At 33.3% G+C, this 23,631-nt stretch overlaps 1 protein-coding gene across 4 annotated transcripts in view; it reads left to right on the top strand.

Moving 5' to 3' along the window:
• Positions 1-15,450, top strand: part of LOC128184283 (protein kinase C-binding protein NELL1-like) — a 39,849-nt gene extending 24,399 nt beyond the window's left edge. For all 4 annotated transcript variants that reach the window (XM_052853710.1, XM_052853711.1, XM_052853713.1 and 1 more), the window contains 8 exons: positions 1,440-1,518; positions 1,702-1,742; positions 2,308-2,439; positions 3,870-3,963; positions 6,956-7,035; positions 9,260-9,371; positions 11,458-11,577; positions 13,535-15,450. In XM_052853710.1, coding sequence (XP_052709670.1) covers positions 1,440-1,518; positions 1,702-1,742; positions 2,308-2,439; positions 3,870-3,963; positions 6,956-7,035; positions 9,260-9,371; positions 11,458-11,577; positions 13,535-13,785 — 909 coding nt within the window. In that variant the 3' untranslated portion in view covers positions 13,786-15,450. The remainder of the gene's footprint in view (positions 1-1,439; positions 1,519-1,701; positions 1,743-2,307; positions 2,440-3,869; positions 3,964-6,955; positions 7,036-9,259; positions 9,372-11,457; positions 11,578-13,534) is intronic.
• Positions 15,451-23,631: the final 8,181 nt, after the last annotated feature.

Here is a 23,631-nt window from a genome sequence, read left to right as displayed (position 1 = left end):
TCTTTTGCCCATCCTCTTCAATATTCTTAGTTTTTTTGTTTCTTTTTTGTTCAGGGGAAAATAAATTGATCTGATTATTGTTAACAATATGGTGATGACAAAAGGATGTTAGGTTAAGAGTCATCTCAAGAGAGTACATAACATTTCTACATAATTCTCAACAATTAGTTCTCAAGGTTGCATGGAAACAGTCATGGATAGAAATGAGAAAAGTCTAAAACTTTTATGTTTCATCAACGTCTGCCTATAGAAGAGGGGCGGTAGAAAAAAATTTTGGTGAAAAAGGCATAAACTTCCAAAGTGTTCTCGCTGTTCATTCAGAATCGCATTTATTTGCCAAGCAGTGGCAATATTTCAAATTGTCTTCGACATAAAACAATCCATTTTTTAAGCCGCCTGGATGATACACCTATAAGACAGACGAGATATGCAGGAGAGATCTTTTAAATGTGTTGTTTACAGCCCTCAGATTCCCAACAGACACCAGACATTGTGTTTCTAGAACCTATTACCAATTGATGGAATTAGAAGCAAAAAATTGTTCCTCTGCCAAGGTTCCTCTTTTCCTCATAATTATTGATTTCTAGGCATTTGGCCTTTGTTTTCTTTCCCTTCCTTTCTCTCTCTCTCTCTGACTTTCTCTCTCTCACAGTCTCAACCCCTTGTAGTTAAAGATACAATGTACAATAATTACAGTTAATCTCTCTCTCTCTCTCTCTCTCTCTCTCTCTCTCTCTCTCTCTCTCTCTCTCTCTCTCACATATACATGTATTAATAGATCTATCATTGAATAGGAAAGAGAAGGGTACAGTACTTATACAGTATAATGTGTTTACACAGATTAATTCATTTTTCACTGATATACCTCAAGAGACGTATTCAGATCAAAAACAACATTGCGCTAATCTCCAAACAGTCATCAAGTATTCACAGTATTGGCGATCGCTTTTGATTGCGTATTTCTTATTTTGATGTGGGAGATGGACCTCTGGATATGGATGTAGCTTATTTATTAATTTCTCGGCGCTGAAGGCACGGAAGAACATTCACACCAATTGACATCATTTAAGTAAATAATTCAGGCATTATCAGGAATGGTTTTATGGTATACCCTCGAGGTCACAAGGATTTTGTGAGGATGAAAAAATAAAATATGAAGGGAATAAAACTTTTTTTTAAAGAAGGCCAAACTGAAGTGCAGTTGCTTTATGTATAGATTTACCATCATTTTCAGTAGGGGAGGAATTAGTTCTTTATTAACTGCAGTATCAATAAAAAAGATTAGAGGATTTGAGTTTCAATATAATAAATAATTTGATAGAAAAAAGTAATAGTTTTATGAAACTAACACCAGTGTATGTCTATTTATATATTATAATAATTATTGTTGATGCATGCATGTATTTTGAATTGGAGTATATTTCTGTGTTGTTTTACAGGGGGGTTTACAAGATGTACAAATTGTCACACAAGCTCACGGTCATCTTTTACAATGTCCAGAAACAAGTCAAGAAGCAGGTAGGAACCATGTGTTGATAATTTTTAACATAGTTTTACCATAGCAATAAAAACTCCAAAATTGCTTTTTCATTTTGAGCAGTGATTAATTTTGAAGTCTTTAACTTTAGAGTTTTATTAAATTATTCAAGGGTAGATTATTTGATTATCAGATTATAGAAATTCTTCTTTCTCTTATTTCAGATTGTCCTACATGTTCACATTATAAAGCCTTACAGCATCAGGTGAAAAAACTGTCCTCCTTAAACCAAAATCTGTCATTAAAGGTAGGGGGTTAGGAAGAACAGCTCCCTTGACATGCATGGCTGTTGTATCCATATGAATCCACCCCCAAGTGGTTTTGTTATGTTTCAAAACCTGATGACCTTTACAAGTTTGATGGAGATATTTTACCTCACAAATGTCATTTGAGGTCACATTGTACATGCAGATTATTTAATTTGTTAATATCCTGAATTATTTTCAAAACTTTCCCTTGTATCTGTGAATACAAATTGTCAAAATTGTATCTTTTTTTCCTCAGTATCCATAGCTATGGCTTAATTATACATACCGGTACCTTCTTTCATTTTTGAATGCCCCAAGTTAAGTTGCTAATTTGCTCTGAATCTTGAGTTGCTTTTATGCATTTATTTTGACAGATTATGGTTTCCTTTTGTGTATATAGATATATATTTTTATAATTTTTTGTTTTTTCATGATCCATTCAAATATATTGAATGAATTTTAAAAGCACTGAGAGAAGACTATATAGTTCTTTATGCTAACATGATGTAATGTTTATTTTAGCTCCAGAAAGCAGAGGAAAGGATCAAAGAACTTGAGCAGTGCGAGTGCCACAAGGGCTGTATCTACAACGGAATGTCAAAGAATGAGGGCGAAGAGTGGCACCCTGACCACTGCACCCTCTGTTCTTGTAAAGTAAGTTAATTCAATCCTTGTAAAACAACAGCTTGTGGTTGTTGTGGAGCACCAAACACAATTACTGTAACAGATTCATTCATAGCAGCAAGGCCACAGTCATTGTCTGTTACTCATTTATTGAATGTTTGGTAATCAGTCGCTGAATGCCTTTAATCATAGTTTTGATCTCATTCCGACACACCTAAATTCTTACTGATTTGTGGTGGTGTTTCTGTTTTTACATGAGTTCATTTTCAAATAATTTGTCAACAAAACATGCTGTACTGTCTCTATATCTGTTACAATCTTTCTACAACAATAGTTCTGCATTTCTAGTACAGAAAAAGTGGTTATTTAAACGTGGGGGAAATTTACACAAGTTGAGCTGTACGTGGGACTTAAACTGCGTAAAATACCCCTGCATGTATAGTTACAAAAATGAAAACTTTAGAGTGGTAAATCACACGTACTTTATAAACCACCAGCATAAATAACCACTTTTACAGTTACCCATTCAAAAACTTAGTCATTGGAATATATCCTATTCTAGCTGTCTCTTTAACATTCTTAATTTTCCAGGTTATTGACAGAAATCTACTACTTTATGTACTGTTACTGTGTTAAATGTTTATTGATGGCAATCTTATAAAAATCTGTGTATACATATTCATCGCGAAGGGTTTTAGTGTCCAGAAGGAAAATAAACTTATTGATTTGAGAGTGCTGTTGGAAAAAATGGGAAAGAAAGTGATAGTTGTATGAGAAGGAGCAATCCAAGAGCACTGACCGATTGAAGCGTGTAAACAAATCATGTTTTGGCAAATTCTATTTGTTTAGAGATATTATGCATTTTGTTCAAAAATCACTTGTTTGACATCTGTTGAATGGAGGCCAGAAAAATAAAAGTGCTAGAATCTTTAACCTGGTAGATGAAAATATACTGAATTTTTTCTTTTGGTATAGCATCTGGTGCGTGTAGTAATTTTGTGAGTATTTATATATATTTCGAATCCTGGAACGTTTCAGGAAATAGTTTTTTGCACTTTATTAAAACAGAATAAAATTAAGTTAATAAGCTTCATTCAGATTTGGTCTCTCCAATCTCTGGCTCAGACAGCCATTCGTAAATTCAAATAGATCCAGTTGTAATAAGCTGTGGCATTAAGTGATATTTATAAAAACACTGAAATTTTCGATTTTGATAAAAAGTTTGAGACAAGTTGGCAAATATGCCTTAATGGGTTTCTTTCTCTTGAAATTAAACATTTTGTTTAAAAAGTTCAAGTTTTTTTTTTTACATGAAAACAAAGTTTAACAACCCACTGTGGTTAAGCAATTTAACTAGTTTGTAAGGAACAGCTATAATTAGGTTGAACTGTATTTTATATGTAAATCTTATTCATGTAATATATGACATGTGGAGAAATGATCATGACTGTTTGTTTCAGAATGGTACAGTGGACTGTAAGAAGGAGGACTGTCCCCCTGTGAAGTGTGACCACCCCACATTTAGGGAGGGACAGTGCTGCCCCCAATGTTTTAGTAAGTATTAAATACATTGTATCATTGGGGGGGGGGGGGGGGGGGGGGGGGAGGGGGTCATGAGGAATTCTTCATTTTTCAGGCCTAAATATATATGGCTCATATGGCCAAATCAGCAAGTATTTCCGCTACAATGGAACTCTGGTTGATGTCATTTAATAATTGTATATACTGCATGGTCAACTAAAATAGTTTCTTTATGCTAGTACATTATGTACTGACTTACAGCTAAGTAGACATTGGCTACTTCTATACTAATCATGACCATTTAGTATCTATATTGATTAACCACACACATACCGGTACTTTCTTTAAAAAAAAGTTCGAATTATAGAAAAATACAAGCTGAAAAAACAAAATTTAATTAAATTTTAGATTCCTGTACAAGGGCTCACCAAACACTGTTAGTTTTTTATTAAGTTGCTTTGCTGCTTTATTGCACCAGTATGATTTAACCCAAATTTCTCCAATTAGAAGAAATGAGGTGTGGAAAATGATGCAAAATGTTGAAAATTCAAGCTTTGAAGAATTCGAGATTTTATGACTCTTAAAACAACAAGAGATGAGTAAGTTGGATCAAGATCCCTTTGTTGAGGATAAATTCAAAGGCGTCTAAAAAAAAATGAAACATGTTGGAAGAATTAAGACATTTGCAAAAAGGAAGACTCTTCGTTATTGGAGAGATGATGTGTGTCAAAATATATTACTCCAATGTTTCACAGTGTTATCAAATAGAATATAAACACTTGGCTTTTATCTTCTAATTCAGTGAAGTGCGACAATTTTCTGGCATCATCACTACCGAAAAATTCAGATAAAAGTGAGGGGGGAAAAACATGAAAAGACGTATGAAAAGCTATTTTAATTCAAAGCTCACGTTTAGTTTATTATAATGTTAATGTGAAAGAATATCTATTTAATAATAAGATATTCCCAAAAAACAATGCAGATATTACTTTAATATTAAAGTCTGAAATTACTTTCCCACAGCCATATTTTTTCTGTATAAAGAAGAACATCCATTAAATAATAAAAGATATTCCCAAAAAAAACAATGCAGATATTACTTTGATATTAAAGTCTGACATTTCTTTCCAACAGCCATATATTTACTGTACAAAAAAGAAGAAAAATACATCCCAAAGATTATTTATGACATAATTGGCAAAAAACAAAACAACAAATTTTCAAGAAGTCTAGTTCCTCATTATATATCAAAAATGATATTTTATGCCACTCGTAAAGTTTATGGCTTTTCTTGCACGTCCTTATCAACGTTTTTGACGTCTGCTAGTGTGGAGCCACCATATTAAATTTTGAGTGTGTTCCCATACATTTGAACCTTCTCAATAGGTTGTCATCATTAAAGAAAGCCTATTACCACCCACAGATAGCGGGGGTAACAGATTTTATAACACCAACAGGATGAGCACATATAACTTATACTGGAATCCATATAGTTTATTTCCCTCACGCTAAGCTAAGGGCTTTTGGGTTCTTTCTGAAGAATACATAAATTATGAAAGAGGTTGCAGATTTATTTTTCATATTTATGTAGCTTGTTTTTTTTTGTGTTTCGTGGGGAAGGTTTTTTTTTTTGTTATTTTGGAGAAAAAAGAGAAATGTTAAATTATAATTGAAAAGACAGGATGGATCCGAAAGAAATTGATTGGTTTGAGTCATTTAAGAAATGGGCCATAAAGGCACGTTTCAATGAATAATTTATTTGTGAGAAAAGAATTTCATAGATGTCTGTCAAATGATAAGTTACAACTACGATTAATGATATATTGTAAAATAAAGCACTTTTATCAGCACTTTTCACGATCCAAAACGATTCATATGTCGAATATTTTATTAAATGTTTTCAAGAATATGTATGTAGGAGTTGAAAAAATAAAGCTTTGTCATGATTTATGAGTTTACAGAATTGTTCAAAGCTGTTATTCACAGTTGTGCGCTGTTTTCTTTCATGTCAAAATTAATAGGTAACGTTCAAATTCTTGCATTTAATTTTTGATAGAACCAATAGATAAGTTACATAGAGTATAAGTGAGTGGCATTGTAACAATGTGTTAGGCACAATGTGAATTTTTTATGGTGGAGACACCACCCCCCTCTAAGGCAAAGTTTCAAAACTTATGAGCAGGATAGACAACTGTATTATTCATTTTTTGGGGGGGGAGGGGGAACCCACCCTTCAAAACTTTTCAATAGTATTTTAAAAGACTATAAATAGAAAAAATGTCTTGGGAGCACAAGAGGCACTGCAATGCAAAAAATGTAACATGTAAGGTATAATGAATTTTTTATGGGACCCCCCCCTTTTATGAGAACCCCCCTTTTTTCAGCAGTATGCATTGATATATAATAGTTAAATATAATCAGTTTAATTAAGTAAAGTTACATCGAGCATAAGAGGCATTGCAGCAAACTGTAAGGCATTACACGAGAGCTCCACACACAGCTGTGATTGGTCTGACGTCACTAGACGATTATCTATTGTGTTCCATTCACAGCGCAACATGATGCACCTGTACAGACACAGAGTAGTGCCAAGTCTGTCAATGCAGAGCAAGGAAAGCCATAGAGCACTACATTTAGTATTAGTGCAGTTAGAGAAATAGGGGTGGGGAGGGGATAACATATATATATATTTGTTCTGTATCAAATGGAGGCTTTTATAGGTTAATATGACATTTCATATGCTTAACCGTGTTGTATAATTGTTTGTAGAGAAAATCGGGGTAAACCCATCAAATATGAAAAGATAGATTTTACTTTACTTGTATTAACCTGATTTACATTTTGAAAATGTTTAGACGCCCTAGTCATTTACTTTTAGTGTACAGAAACTTTCGCTTTTGTAATTAGAAACGGTTGCATACATGTACCTGTTTAGCATTCATTTTCATTATGACAATTATTTTTGAATGAAACATTAGCACAATATTTCATGAGTTAATGATGTTTAAATATTTTTTTTTTCCAGCCAACTGTTTCACTGATGGGAAGTACTTCAAGCATGGAGAGTCTTTCAGCCCCAAAGTCTGTGTCACTTGTACTTGTAATGTAAGTTGACTCCCATTTTTGTACTGCATTTAGATACCATGTTCAAATTTTAAAGTCAGGTCAAGGTCATTTATTGAGTTCATGCAAGGCCAACTTAGTTAATTTATCTGGAATAAAAATTGACCCTGATTGCTACCATAATTTCAACCCACAACTTTTCATATTGGAATAAAAAAAATGGAAAGACTAATTATTGATTTACCTAAAATTTATCTAAATAAATCTAAGGACAAAATTTGACTCTCACTTTGCATTAAATAAAGTTTCTTAGCTGGCCGAACATTTACAAACCTATAAAAGATTTCTCCTTTTATATGTAGCCAATTTTCGAATTGCTGCAGATAGGAAATGAAGTCTGTTATCTATTTAATTTTCATTTAACAAATTAATTTAATTTGGGGGGGGGGGGGGGGGGGTATATGAATTATATTAAGTAAAAATGGGGGTAAGGCAAGTTTCTCTAAGATAGTTTCCCTAAAAAAATAGGGTACTATTTTTTGTATTATTATATCTGTGTAAAAGATTTCTTCTCCATGAATCAAAGGAAACAATCTAACCAATATACATTTCCTGTGCTTTTTGATACTATAATTTTTCAAATGTATCTTTTTGAAGATTTGGAGAAAAAAATTACCAGTATCTCAGATTTCCTTGTTCATGATTTTTTTCTTCTAAGACGATGACGCAATTGTTAATTAGCAATAAAAAAATGTTTTTTATGGCTTTTTGCAAAGAGCAAATATATGTGTATATTCTAAATATACTTTATGATCCAAGAGAAAAGAAACCTGTTACAGAAGGTGAACAGTTGGTTTCATCCACTGACACCTATTGTGAAATAAGCAGAGGATGCTTGATATTTCTATATCTCTATCATATCTACACGCGTAATTAAGAAGCAGATGTTCTCTGAAGCGAAATTAAAAGGAGCTATTTCTTTACATCAGGGTCAAAAGTTAATTGGAGAAACCAGGTGTATTTGGGAAAGTAAACACATATTTGCTTTATTGTTTGTCTTGAAAGTGAAACGGATGTGCAAAAAAGTGATTTCGGCTTTATTTTGATATATATTACGAGATAAGGGTTATTTGCATTCTGCATATTATTTGGGAATTTATTGGTCTTTTGTGCGTTTTGGTCTTTACCGGAAATTGATTGATATTTCAAGAGTCGACTTGTTATGCCATCTGTATAGGGTGGTTCTCTTGAATCAAAGACAGCATAGTTTTCTTCTTTTTGTCAAATCTACTGGAATCGGATGGAATTCCTTTAATTCCAAATTTCCTGAGAATGAAAGGGAACCAGAAATGAGGGAAGCTTTACTCCGACAAAGTGCTGCTTTCAAAATTCAAAGGACCATGTGCCACAACGACATGGTTTCGTCTGTTGAAGGAATGCTTTTATACGTGTACTTCTGATTCGAAAATTATGTAATAAGAGTAAGCTTCCTTGATGAGGGTGAAGTGCAGGTTAACTTCTCTGTTAAGTTAACCTGTCGAGTTATTTAAAGACTTTAGCTGACGGATTACTTGTTGGTTATCAGTTATTTCGATAAATTAAGACAGAATTCTAATGTTCAAATTAAAATTTTTACAGTTGGCTCTCCCAGCCTATGTTGGTTTTTCGTACAGTCGAACAATATTTAAGCCTTGATGTTCAGCCTTATTGCCAATTCAGTAATTGCATTCAAATCCCATATATTCTGCACTGGGTATTTGTGTAGTTATTTTGATGAAGGACAAAAGACATTCATGTAGGATAAACAAATGATGAATAATTTGTCCTTCTTCTAATCTCCAGTCTACATCTCTAGATTATACAATTGACAATTTGTTACCAAAATACAAAATAGTTTTGCTTGAGAAAAGAAAACCAATACCATATGCATGTTATATCATTTTAATTTAGACCCTTTCCATATACAGTTGAACTTCGATATCTCGAACACTGATATCTCAAATACAATGTATATTTCGAAGTGATTTATAGGTCTTAACCACTTATTTTTTCAGTATTTTACCCTCAATATCTAGTATACTCTGATATCTCGGAGTTTCTTATTTAACAGCCCCATCTAGTTCATGATAACGACGTTTGATTGTATGTTTACTCTATTAGGTTCAATTGCATTGTTTTGAATATACATTAAAAAATATATAAAAGTCAAAATTAATTTTTATTCATGAAGTAAACTCATGGAAACTTTGTTCTTTAACCTTTTCAGGACAGTAATATAGAATGTCACAGGATGGACCTTGAGGCCAGCTGTCCTAATCTGAACTGTCCCCCAGAGAAGAGGCTGCACATCGAGGGGGAATGCTGTCCAGTCTGTGAGGGTAAGTATTGATACTTTTAAGGGGTACATGACTGATGTACCAGGGGTTATATGTATACATGTATCTGTGCTAGACCCATATTTGGTTGAAATAGAGCTAAGACGTAATAAAACAAACAACGGTTTCAAGGTTATTGTCTGTATCTGATTTACATTTCCTAATGACCACTGAGCTTCCCTATGACTAAACTTTGATTGATTTCAGTATCACCAGACTCTAAGACTGCCTATGTATCTGATTCAAGCCAGATCCTGAAAATCTTCAAGTTTTTGGGATTATATAATCACACCATCAGCTCTAATTCAATATTTTCTTAAATTCTATGCCATAAGACAGTTTCATTAGACACGACTCATTCTTCTTTTGACATATCCCTTGCACCAAGGACTATCTTTACTTCAAAGCGTTTTACTTTTTGTGGTTAGTCACCAAACTTTATTCAATTTCCTCACCATTTTATCATGCAATGTGGCTGCATCTTTAAACATTTGGCCATCGCTTGAAAGTTTCCGTTATGTCATAGTCTAGACTCCCAGTCTCTTCGAAAATCCCAGAACTCTCAATTTGGTCCCTTTTGCCGAGAATGACTCACTATTTCTGAGGGAAAGGATTTGATTTAACACTTTGCAGGCCAACTATTGCCACTGCGAAGAAGAGACTCATGGGTAGTTTACCAGGAAAATTTATTACATGACCAAGAGAAAAGAGAGTAGAAACCGTTTTGTAAGGGAGATTTATTGACACTGAAAAGATCCTTACTGTCTGAAAGGTCAGGCAGATTATCAGATAATAAGGGTGTTAATGCATTCCCCTTTGAAAAATTTTCTCATGAGCATGTGAACTTTTTTGCTCTGTGGCTGAAAAAGTCAGTTAAAGTTCATCAAATTCTAATAACTATCGGAGATGGGCAATCTTTATTGGATTTACAGCTTTTCAGTCAATTGAATTTGTTGGTGATAAATTCAGGCATTGAATGAAATAGCTGAGGTAATCTAGAGAGAGAGAACCTTTTGTGGTTTCCACAGGAAGTCTCGCTTTATCATGAGTACAGTACAAACAGATTAAACCTTAATAGCTGAATAATGAAGTTCTTTGGAAATCAAATACCAAATTCTTGAAATGAAAATTTCTTACATGTTTTAGATAAAAAGAGGAGATTAATTGTTGGCAAAAAAATCATTTAATTAATTAATTAATTTGATTGTTTTTAGTATGGTTGCAGCTATAAGTTTGCTATAGTTTGTATACCGGCTGTTATCTGCTTTAAATTTCACTTAAAGAATTTGCCTAATAGTAAATTGATATCATCAATAAACTGTTTTCAGTATAAGTTGCTACAAGTTTGCTAGACTTTTTTCACCATTGAAAATAAAAAAAATTTGGTTTGCAGTTTAAAAAAAAATTGCTTTAAAGTTTCAAATTTAGATTAAACATCCATCACCAAGTGTTGTTCAATGTTCCCATTAGTTCATAGCTTTGCTTCCTCTAATTGCAGCACACATTGTATAAATTGTATTTGATAGAATCTCTCACTCTCTCTCTCTTTCTATGCATCAATTGACAGCTTCCCGGTCACCAGAGGCCGATAAGTTCTATGTAAAGATGAGTCTGGTGTCTCTCTTCATTCTGTGCCTCTGATGTCCTGGATAAACTAGCTAACTGACAGCTATACTGAGTCCTGATTGGCTGAGAAATTTCTGTGACTCATTTAGTTTCGAGTGAACTCTTTCCTGATCAATAGACATGGATGTTTTCGGGGGTACTTTTCTGAGTTTATCCCGAAGACAAATCGACCTTCATGGGTGCTCCTGAAAGAAATTTTTGAAATGTTTTTCAGTCTGTGTACTTTACAAGTGTATCACACTAAATAAATAAATCATATAAAAGACCCAAATGATATGCACTGAAATCATTGCACTCAAATGCAGCTGCAATCGAAAGAATCCTCTTTTTCCCGCAGTACAAATTAGTGCTGTATCTTTCTAGTACACATTGAAGTAATCCAATTGGTTGCAGATGACATGATTGTGCCTGTTATCATTATTGACAAAATTGAGTGCACGAATTTGTTTGTGTGTATTTCCAGGTACCAATTTCTGCGGCCTTGGAAACAATTGCCACTCCAATGCAACCTGCATCAACTTGACAACAAGGTTTGCCTGTCAGTGTTTGCCAGGTTACCGTGGCGATGGTGTTCATTGTGAAGGTAAATCAAGAACCATTTTGTCAGTAACTTGTGAATTTCATTTCAGAAAAAAAATTAACATGACCTTATGACTGCAGAATTTTTTTGGGGTACACAGATTTCTAATGAACTAAACCAAGAGGAACGAATAGAGAGATTACTTTTGTCTTAAGGTTCATTTAATTTCTTTTTAATGAACAAATCCCACCTTAAGTTTCATAGCTTGAAGGGTAAAAATTGAAAAAAAAATTAAGGCAGGTTGATCAAATTTGTTACACACCACTAACAATCACTTACAGTGCAAAATGTTTTATTTCTGTTTTATTAAATAACGAGGCTTTTTTCGCAGCCTCCCCTATTCACAAATTTCCTTCACTTAGACCGTCTGCCAAAAAGATATTTGGTTTTTATTAAATCGCAACAATAAATTCTCCACACTAAGTTTTTCACACTTTGGAGTATCGCGCCTAGAACATAATTGTACCTCATGCATGCCAAGTTTCTGCTCTCTCAATGTTCAAAAATATAGGTCACGATTATTTCTAAGAATATCCTTAAGCTGAATTCATTATTCATATTGGTTTGTTCAACGAGGTAATTCTATAAAAGCTTATGTTATTTTCATAAAAACTAACTTTTTAAGGTAAGAAAGAAACAATTTTTAATTATTATCTTCTATATAAATGTCTCTTTTATGAATAAGTAGTACAAACTGAGGACTTACTCTTTTTCATTAAAGAACAGCACTCCTATCTCTCCCCATATTCTCTTTCTCTCTCTCCCAATATTCTTTCTCTCTTTCCCAATATTCTCTCTCTCTCTCTCTCTCTCTCTCATGCATTTTTTGAATGAAATTAAGCATATTTTTTTTCAACATCTCATGTTTGTTGGATAACCAATCGGATTCATTATATTCACTGTTGATAAGAATATCAATCTCACCGCGGACTCTCTGCCAATACGAATATTTCCTAAACCACAAAAAAATGAAAACACTTGCCCCATTGAGTTTTAATAGACAAATTATCATTACTAATTTCTGGCCCACTGGTAAAAGATATAGGGTGAGAGAGAAAATGGATAGGTGGAGATAAAAGATCATAATTCAGTTTTAAGATGAAAGTGGTATTATCCCTGCAAAAACTGGTCTGGATGATAAGGATTCAAAAAGGTTCGTGATAATGGTGTTCGAAGGCTCAGTGGTCCTGTGTATTAAACTCCCTTATAGTGCTGAGCCTCTGGTATATTTAGATAATTTTTGAAATGGTACATGAGGAATATGAGACATTTTAATTTGTGAATGACTTGTTTCTGGTTTGGGAGTTTCCTCATGTAAAAATGAAACCACAGAAAAAAATATATTTTAACTGAGAGCAGTTAATAGCCCCAGTTCACCATTTTGGGATACAACTGTTAAATGAATAATATTGTATCTAATGCTGAGATTATCTCAGATTTTAATGCCCCAGACATTTTTTAAGACCCTAACCCTAATTACCTGTAGTTATTTTCCTCATTTAAAAAACCCCCCAAACCACAATAAAAAATCATTTTAACCAAGAGAAGTCAATAGCCACAGAACACTATATTTCAACTGAAAAACAATTTTTGGAAACCACTGTTGATGGCATAATCTTCTATCTAATGTTAAAGCTGAGATAATCTGCGATTTTAATGCACCAGACATTTAAGACAAGTTCTGTCTTGTCTAACCTTAACTTACCTTCAAGTTATAGACAATAATTTAAAGAACAAATCATTATGCATGGTGACCTAAAGGTCAAGGACTTTTAGATAAAGTTCATGGTCAGAGAAATAGTTCAAGGTTAAATATGGATAAATTAGTTACTGTTCAACATGATCATTTAATGTTATCAACTTTTTGCAAAATTTTATTTCATCTGGTGTACCTTTTGTAAAAGTGCCTTATTATCTTTATTTTGATTTGCAGTTAAGCAAAATTAAACTTTTTTTCCAGATGTCAATGAATGCCTAACACAAGGAGGAAAGTATGGCCATTACTGCAATGGCCAAACAGTCTGTGAAAACACAGTGGGATCTTACCTTTGCAAATGTCCCAGTGGAAGAATTCCAGAGGATCCCTACAACTGTACCGAGTCTGGCTATGATTTTGCCAATTCGGCTCAGGCTAGAGCGTGGGACGGGACTCTGATGGTGACATTCTGTTCCCTATTTGTAGGGATTCTGTGGGTGTCTGGAATAAGATAATGGCAGGATTTGCCTTTAGAATCAAAACTTTGTGATGACCATGATTCAGAGTATGATCAAGCAGCCATCTTGGATGGATGGATAGATGGTCATGCCATGTTCATGTGAATACAAATTGTTCCATCACATAAAAATTCCATTTTTTCTTTTTTAAATGAACAAAAAAAAAATTGTAGGTGTTTAATTTCTATTTAACTAAAATTATTGTGACTGCTTTATTAGAGATTTTTACTACGTGATGCTTAATAGCAATAGAAATGTATACAATTAAAGCTTTTAAAATGTCTTCAATGATGTAACCATAAGTATGATTTCTTTGGTATTTATTTGATTCAAATTTTCAAAGCGTTCATGATTGATATTGAATGAACATTCACACATTATAAGATTCATTTTCTTTATTATACATGTATAGTTCTATCAACCTATGTATATATATAGACTTCATGCATATTCCATGAGCAAGAAAAAAAATATGAGAGATATGATTTAAATTATCTCAGTTACTTGATTTTATTTCTTTAACAGTTGATTTGATCATGATGATTCGCTGTATGAAAGACAATTGAGCTTATATGTATGAAAAAAATGGTTGATTTATGAGAGAGAATTATTTTTTACTACACTTGTGATATGGAGAGTTGAGTGTTTGCAAATGTCTGAAAGGGATATGCCAATATCATTAATTATTTGTGATCTATTGAAAGATGTGAGGTTAATCTGTCAGCCATGATGGGCCGTGGGTCTCCCATAATGCAGTATTTTGAATCTGTTCCTCTACTGTGAAGGTTCAGAATTGAAACGTGCAAAGATGTACATTTTGTGTATTCTATCAAATAGTTTTCTTAACATTTTTTTTCTGCAACAGTACATTATATTATCATATTATGAACATTCGTTTGGGGTTAAAAGGTCAAGGTCATATAATTTTTGGTCAAGGTCATAAGTGCTTTGACTATGTATTATCATATTGTATATTTGACTTGACTGCTTTTAAAGTACTGCTGAAAAAAATTCATTCATTTCTCTACATTTCACATTTATTTACAGGTTTTGTTGAGTAACTATGGAAATGATGGGTGAGAGAAAAATCATCCTTGTACTTTTGAAAAAAATTACTAATATGTTGTTAAATTGCCTTGTTAATGTTATAAAAACTGCTTTGTGTATGAAATGTGATATTTGTACTAGTACTATAGGTTGTAAATATGAGGCTTCAAATACTTGATCAAACATGCAAATTGTGATCAATGCTCAAAAAAACTTTTGGTGATTTGAAAGATGGTCTTTTGGACTGTAGGTTTTGGTATTGTTCGGTAAACAGAAACAGATTTTTCTTCAAAGTGCAATGACACTCATATTATTAAACTTGTAGATACTTCTTTTTCTGCAATCATTTCTAAATCACATCTCTCAATCTGGGGTTGGTTTGCTGAAGCACTTGTAAATGTTGTGTCTGCAGATATCCTGATATCACAGTTGTAGATATCACATGTAGATATCACAGCTGTAAATCACGCAGACGTTTGATCAAGTGTTTGAACTGGAGAAAAAGATGTACATATTTATCCAATGGGTAAATGATTTAATAGATCAAATTTTCTACCTCTGATGTTATCTGTGTAGGATTTATTTCAAATTTAATTAAATTCCCATTTCCTACCATTCTTTTTGTTTTCTTTTTCTGATGCAAAGTGACATTGATGAGGATGTTAAACGGTGTAGTATTTTTTTTTCACATTGGACCACTGAAGCACCTGACATTATAAATGTTTCTCTTATTAAAAAATAAAGACCCTCTACCTAATGATATGCAAGGTACTTATCATGTATTACAAGGTAGAAGATATGTATTTTTATAATGAGAAAAATAACTAACGTCAGGTGCCTGTGCTTAGAGTTTAAACTTATTTAGCTCACCTGGACTGAAAGCCTAAGTTTAACATTTGAATGTAAAAGGGAAAATTACTTGGCAAGCATCCAGATAAATTAGTGTAAATTTGAAATATAGTTAAAAACTATATCACCCCCAAAACAAATATAATGAAATTTTGTTGAGTTAAGCAATGTGGGCCACAGGCCTCTTGCATTAAAATGCAAATTCTACAATGTGTAAAAAGAAATGTTTTATCAAGTTGAACAAGTAAATCTCTCTCTACAAATACTGGTTTGCTTTGCTAATTAAAGCTCAGCTTTTGTTTTAATTTATAAAACGACTTTCAAAGAATTTTTAACTAAAACTTATGCACACATAATTTAGTTGGTTTGTTTTTAAATTCCTAAAAGAAACATCTGGATATATTTTGTTGAATAATTTCTTCTCGTCAGAAAACAATTAAATGGGAGTTACATTAATGAAACCTACATTAATTACAGAGATTTAACTTTAAAACAACATTCCCCCCTTAAAGAATTTTTTTTATAGAATTAATAGTACAAAGCTTAATAAGAAAGGAATAAAAAACCCAAAATCCAAGAAGCAGAAAATGTTTCATCATTGAAAAGCAATAAAATAAGTTTTCGTAAACAAGCTCGTAATGAAAGAGAAAAAAAGTCGGAGAGAAATGAAGTATGTGGCATCAAGGATTGATCCAAAAAGAAAGCGTGCTAACTGACATTATTTATCTGAATATTGCACAAAAAAAAATTTTGAAAGCACTAGGTAGTCAATGTGCTAAGCATTCTTTACAAGAACTAGAAGAATGCCTGGATCAGCAATGAAGTTTGAGGACCCTAACAGGTGCCTCTAATGTTAACAAGTAGGGGGACTGGCTGTGAAGCCAAGTGGGAGCTTTTAACTCGAGTTTTCCAAGACAATTTTGCGGTTGGAAGAAAAATGTTTTCAGGATATAAGGGGGATTACAAACGAGAACATTCTAATGGAAAAATGAACTATTTAAAACATTTTTTAGTGATTTCAGGGCTAAGAAACAGTTTTATTTCTGTTGTTTTGAATTGCGAATATTGGTCAGGTTACATGGTTCCAGAAAGTTAGTATTACCAGTAATCTCACAATATTTGATAGCTGTAGATATTATAAAATTTAAATATTGCATAAAAAAATTAAGCCCAGGGTCTGTTGGCATTGGTTAAAGATGGCATTAAAATGATCGAACCACAAATTTTGACTAATACTGGTTGAGTTGAGAAATTAAAAAAGCTGGGTTGAAAATAACAAATGACAACACGAAAAAAAAAAAATCATGCAAACAAAATATAAATGATAATATAAACAGAAAGCACTTAGAGCACATGTCAGTTCTATTTTCTATATCTAGACATTTCTACAATGCCTTTTTTCCCAACAACAAGTGTTAGCATATTTTCTGCAACTTTGTTCAATATGCAGCGATAGAAGTAGAGAAATATGCAAGAACTTGACACAACGAGAACAACAAAAGCTGTATGGAGTGTAAACATTCTCAATATCAAGGTTACATGAGAATCAAGTCAATTCTTTTAAATCTTCTTTGTAAATAATTCTGTTGAGCACCTATAAACTACTCCGAGAGAGAGAGAAAGAATCGAATTCCGCCATATCCTTATAAAGGTATTCCCCTATAATTATCTGCCAATGTGTCAGAGTGCTCCAACACAAAGATCCTATAATTAATTGTGAGGGTGAATCTACAAGGGGGCCACAAGGTATTGTGTAATATAAATATTTATGTTCGCCACAAAAAAGAAACCTAGCCGCATAAAACATGAATTCAATGTCTGATTAGAGAGCAGCCTTTGAATGTTTTATGCGAGGGAGGTGTGTCGGCTCATTTTGGCGAGAGGAAATTGGGCAATGCCGCTCTTCATCCATTGAGGAGATTTCGCAATCATTAGCAACATGCATTCTGCTATAGTAGATGAGCCTTGTTTTTCATTGATGAGGAATCTAATTCAGTTAAGTTTCTCCCCTCTTCAAATGCCTTGGTTAGTCTCTTAATGATTCAGGTTTCTGGCAGCTTAATTTCGTTAAGTTCCAATTCCCATGAAGTAATATTCTCTGATCGACATATAAAATGTTGACTGCGGCATGTTTCATTAACAAAAACGCAGGTTCTGGGTTCTTTTATTAAGCAGATTCTAAAATAGGAATGCACAGTACGGATAATGCCATTAATAAATTCAACTTGATGAAAAAAATTATTACCAATCAACTAAGTCTATTTTTTTTATTCTAAAGAATTGTCATCATCAAAAAGATACAAACAGTTCTTAGACTTTTGCACTCAAATTGCGTGCATTAAAATCATAGTTCATTTTTCTTTCTTAAAATTCAATATCATATTCAGTTTAAAATCCCGATATAGTCTGGAATTAAACTACCCATACATTTAAAAAAAAGAAAGAAGCAAAATCCTTATAATTTTTGAGTTAATATATTTTTGGTCAATATTGGATGGGAATGAGAGTCAACTTATTTAATTTGATTAATTCAAATTAATAATTATATTTCATTTACTTCAATCTCTTACAAATAACATTGATATTGTGTATGAATACTGGTACAAGCAAAATTTATGATTTGGGAGGAGGCAGATTAAAATTGATGAGAATAGCACCATAATATATATTTCACTAATATTTTGATTATTTAAGAAATGTGGTCCATAGAAATCTTTATTTGCTTACTGGTGAGACTTTTTCCAGGGTGACTTAAATTAATACATGTTGTTTCATTTAAGGACTCAATCCTAATTAATGAGCAAATTAACGATTTAAAATAAAAAAGAACAGTGAAGCTAGCTTCTTTTCAAATTTGAATTCCACTAAGAAGTTTCATCAACAAACAAACTGTGTGATCAATACTTCCATTTAACCTTGCCACCTCCAATCTGTATAAGTCCGGTGTCTGCAGTGACATAAGCGGATTTCCAGTGGTGCCAAGATCTCCCAAGTTGCAGCAGGGAGGCTTTTGCAGAGTGGCGGAGTGACAGGACTAATTGACATCCACTGTATTTTCTTCCTAATGCCCCGTGCTCCTCAATATCTGTGGTAAAATGTTCATCTCAGACTCAAAGATTGATTGCTTTTGGGAGGATAATTGTAGTGTTTGCAAATTTTTATCCTACTGGAAATTATGATGATGGAGAGATGATTTTTTTTTTCACCCTTTGGGTCCTTGGAATAGGATATTATTGGGTTCAGCCAGTGCTATTGGCTTTGACCAATACAAAAAGCATACAGAACAATATTGGCAATTTATTGAAATTTTTTTGCTGCAGATGCCAATGATACTTCTGTTCCATGCTTTTGGAGTTTATGACTCTTATTATAACTCTTTGAAAATCAATATGTTATCCCAATGGATCTAATTTTTGTGGAAAATCATAATTTCAAACAGCAATTTCCTTAATAGACTGGGTTTCATGAGATTCCTTCTGCCAATACTATCTAGAACACCTATATTCATACTCTAGCCAGAGAGAGAGAGAGAGAGAGAGAGAGAGAGAGAGAGAGAGATGAAATTCCTCAATAACATATATCATGTAGGTAATAACCCATCTGTTGCTTCATTTACACAAGAATTAGAAACTTAACTAAGGATTCTCATAAGCAAATGCAAGCTGCATTAGATTCAGGTAATGCACACATCCCTTGTTTCCAGACAGACACATTGATCACTTGTTTCTCTGACTAAGTCTGTCTGGAGGTACTTCATCATCTCCAAATCTCCAAATTTTGATCCCCCCTTGTCAGAGAACAGCTTAAAGACATATCAGACTGCTACAGCAAAATCCTGTGGGTTCATCCTAGCATCCAATGTACCATGAAATGAAACAAGGATTATATAGGACATGGAGTTTCAATTTTTTCCTTGTATTTTCAATTACTTTCAGAAGAAAATTAGGACAATTGTGTGCAGTAAATCATTTTTGATCTCTCTCTCTCTCTTTCTCTCTCTCTCTCTCTCTCTCTCATCATATTGAATGGAAATTGAGGAATGAAGGAATGGAGTTTCAAAGACCACCACAGTATTTCAATAACATGGGGGCCAGGTAGGAATTTTTAGGGGGGGGGGGGGGGGGGGGCTTGCGCGTTATTGCCATCATTGACAGAGATGAGTACAATGTCTGTCTGGTAGAAAGGCCAGATGGCTTACCACAAAGTATGCTGGGGCTAAAAAAACTGAAACATAACCCTCTTTGATCTTATTTTGCTGTTGGCACTTAAAATTATAAACAAATAGTAAAACCCACTGTTTAATTCCTCGCTATCCCACCAGTTGAGTTTTGCTTAGATAATGCAAGGTGGTTTTTTCTGGAGATTAGATTTTGCAATTTTCTGCATGATTTTTGGCACTCAAAGGGCCCCAGTTTTTTTTTTATAGAATGTAAAATATATAAACGTGAGGCTTATTCATTCAGAAGATATTTGCATTAATTTTTCAAAAAAAATGCTATTTTCATAACTTTATCAGTTGAGATGTTTTGGTGTCCTTTTCACATGCTTAGCCTCTTTAGATAAAATGTGTGCAGAAAAACTCGGCAGGATTCGCTGCATAAAGAATTGTTGCATTTATTACCTGAATTAAGAGATAGGTTTTTTTTAATATACAACTGCGAAGCATGCAAGAAGGGTAATGTGGTACACTGTGAATAGATATAAGAGTTTAAAAGATTCGAGGATTCAGATGCAATTACCGAAACAAGGTTCTCAGTGTCAAGCACCTAGAAATGTAATTTATTAATTTTTTGGACCCCTAAAATTGACATTGAGAAGAGCGTAGAAAATTGCATGATCTGTGGAAGTGAAAAGCTATACATTAAAAAAATAAAGAACTCACTTATCAACATGGTTTTGGTTGAGTGATTAAAAATACCCCCATTCAACAAATATCTTAGCTTCACGAGTCTTTATCTTAAAAAACTTAACCCATTTCAACATAAAACTGCATTAGATCTGTTTAAAATGAACTCACTTTTCAAAGTGTCATGAACTTGGGGAATTTTATAGATTTAGCTTTGGAATGTTGACAGTGGCCTTGGATTAAATTAATCTGTATACTTGTGTAACAGTAATCCATATTATAGTATTATATATCTTAATACACCTCCAAATAAAAAAAGAGTTGTTATGCATTTGACTTTATATTATATATAGAGAGCAGAATTAAGTGCAAGTGAATTGTACTTGATGTCACCAGTTTTAGTTTTTGAAGTATAGATTTAGTAACTTAGCTGGTAGCTTAGTTTGCATTTGAGATGACTATGAAACAAACAGCCTCCTCTGAGCATTATTGCAATATAGGATGAAGACAACAAAAAACTCTTTAATCTTTTAAAAAAGCTTTAGAACAACAGAATTAAAGCAATTGTGCAAGTCTTAGAATAGAAATATGGTTTGAAAAAGGTCAGAGGTTCAATAACCTTTCAGTCCAGAGGACCTAAATATGGCATCAAAGTTTTCCAAAAACATGCTCCTCAGCAACTGTTCAGAAACAGTGAACAGGAACTTTTATTATGAATCAGAGGAGCTGGTTTGCAAATAAATTGGACACACAAAAGAAGCCCATCATAATCCTAAGTCTTAAAACTCTCTAAGTCCTTTGTCAAACAAGGCTCCCATCACAACTTATTGAAGCCTCATTTCTCTGTGGTCTTTAGTTGGTGCTCTGTTCCTATTAGAAGGTTGCCCCTTGAAGTCATGGAACCTTGTTAACCTCCTCTCTAGTTCTCTCTCCCTCCCCTCGCTCTCTCTCTGTGCAGAATTCGGACAGGTAAAAACAATCTGTTTCCTTTATTTTTCTTTGCTTTTATTTTTCCTTTGCCACTGCCTTCGTACCATCTGTAAACGATGAAGAATTAATCATGGTGGGGAGATGTTCGGGTTTTGGGTGCTTTGATCTTGGCTTTTGGGGATGCCCCCAGATCTTGTGAGGCTCTCTGGGTCATTAACATGGTTTAAGTAAGACTGACAGGTTGTCAGGAAACCTTGGTAAGAGTTTGGTGTTTTTTGTCTTTTAACAGTTGTAAACAAATATACAGTCTTTTTTTTCCCCTCCCTCTCTCTTTTTTTGCCAGTTGATGATACACGCAGCATTAGCTTCAATACAAATGTACATGTGTTTTCAAATTCTTCATAGCATATCATACAGTAACTGTAGGTACATGTCCATCTACCACCCCCCCCCCCCCACACCCACCATCCCAACCACCCCCCCCCCCCCCATTTCTCCCAAAATTCAATATTGTACATCACAGAAATCTTTTTTAGTTAAATAAGCAAAAAAAAAAAAAATTGATATTGGACAAAATCTTTTTTTCTTGTTTGAATTGAGACGAAAAATTTGATATTAAACATCACAGAAGATATATATTAGCAACAAAGTTTTTAAAATCATAATATACATGCATGTATATTTACTTCTAGGATATTCAGAAATATTTCCTCTTTTAGTTTCAAAGCAAATTATTCAATGTAGTCTGATTTTTATTTATTGCAGCAGATGGTACTCAACATTTCATTTTTACATGTCATTGAAAAATTTCACTGATGATGTAAAAACAATTAAAAGGGTGATAATCTCGTAATTTGTTCTGGTGTCAGGAACCTCTATATAGCGTTTAATTAATAAGTAGCCGACCCCAGGCGATAAATCTGTCGATTGCATTGATGGTTTCCACTACTTACAATGCAATGGTATAGATCAATGCAAACAGGTATACATATGTATACTTCCTCTGATGGTTTTCTGTCTAATCTACAGATGTTGGAATTGTCTTACATAACTGATGTTTTTCAAGGATTAAACTGCAATTATCTACACTCAAGAGAGACATTCCAAAGAATGCCATCATGCAAATGCATATAAAGGTTTCTTCTAAGTCCTTGGCTCCCTTTAAAAAAAATGAATTTTAACCATCTTTCAAACCGGATGGGATAAATCACTCCACTCAAACAAGTGTTAAGTGTAAGAGTTAGGGGGAGAAAAAATTTCATATGAATTTTGTGCCAAAAGTGTTTGCTTTTTTGATTCTTTTTTGAAGATCAACACTTTTGTTAATTTTTTGAACATGAATGTAAAGTTTTTGGGTTTCTAAGATGAAGCTCATTGAATTTTAGCGTTTGTGTTTAAGGGTATTGGCAAGGTATTTGGCTTTTTTCCCCCTTGGAAAAATAGTATCAGTAACCAATTTTCGTAAAACTTTTCATTCTCCGCTTGAACCTAATAGCTTCATAGAGTCCAAGTTTGGCAGATGGGGTTGTAGTTGACTGCTTGTACATTTTTTTTTTTCTCAGGTAAAAAGTCACCTTTTAATATGATAGATATAACACAAATTGTTGTTTTTGTAAGAGACACTTTAAAGGTTGATGAATTATTGACAGATTTTTCTTGTCTTGTCTTAGGTAATGACCATTCTAAAGTAATTTACACAGTCAATTTTATAGCAAAACCATGTATTTTTTGTCTTTTATCAAATTCTGGCTCTACTACCAATTCCTAATTAACCTGTGAGGAATTAATTTCCAGGTAAAATCAGATAAAATTACTAAGCACCCTTTCACTGTTATTTTTCTTTTGGTTGTGAACTAAATGAAATTATGTTAAAAGTTCAATTTGTGTTTACAATTTAATATTCTCACAATTTGCTAGCTACTAATTACTTATGAGCAAAATAAAGAATCTATCAGTAACTTTTCCAGACAACCTCTAACTTGATTGATCTATATATAAACTATTGATTCATAGTACAGTCTATTCAGTTTACAGAGTCTTGTTTTTTATAATCCTTAATTGAAAACATTTACAATGTGACCTTACCTGTACCTTAACCTATATATATATCTGAAGCAGATCATGCAGTTCTGAAATTTGTCAGAGTGCAAAGATGTTGAATGCCTAGGGCA

Source organism: Crassostrea angulata, chromosome 5, assembly GCF_025612915.1.
Source record: "Crassostrea angulata isolate pt1a10 chromosome 5, ASM2561291v2, whole genome shotgun sequence".
Classification (NCBI taxonomy): Eukaryota; Metazoa; Mollusca; class Bivalvia; order Ostreida; family Ostreidae; genus Magallana; species Magallana angulata.
The sequence above is the reverse complement of the archived record's forward strand: the minus strand, read 5'-3'. Positions and strand labels throughout refer to the sequence as shown.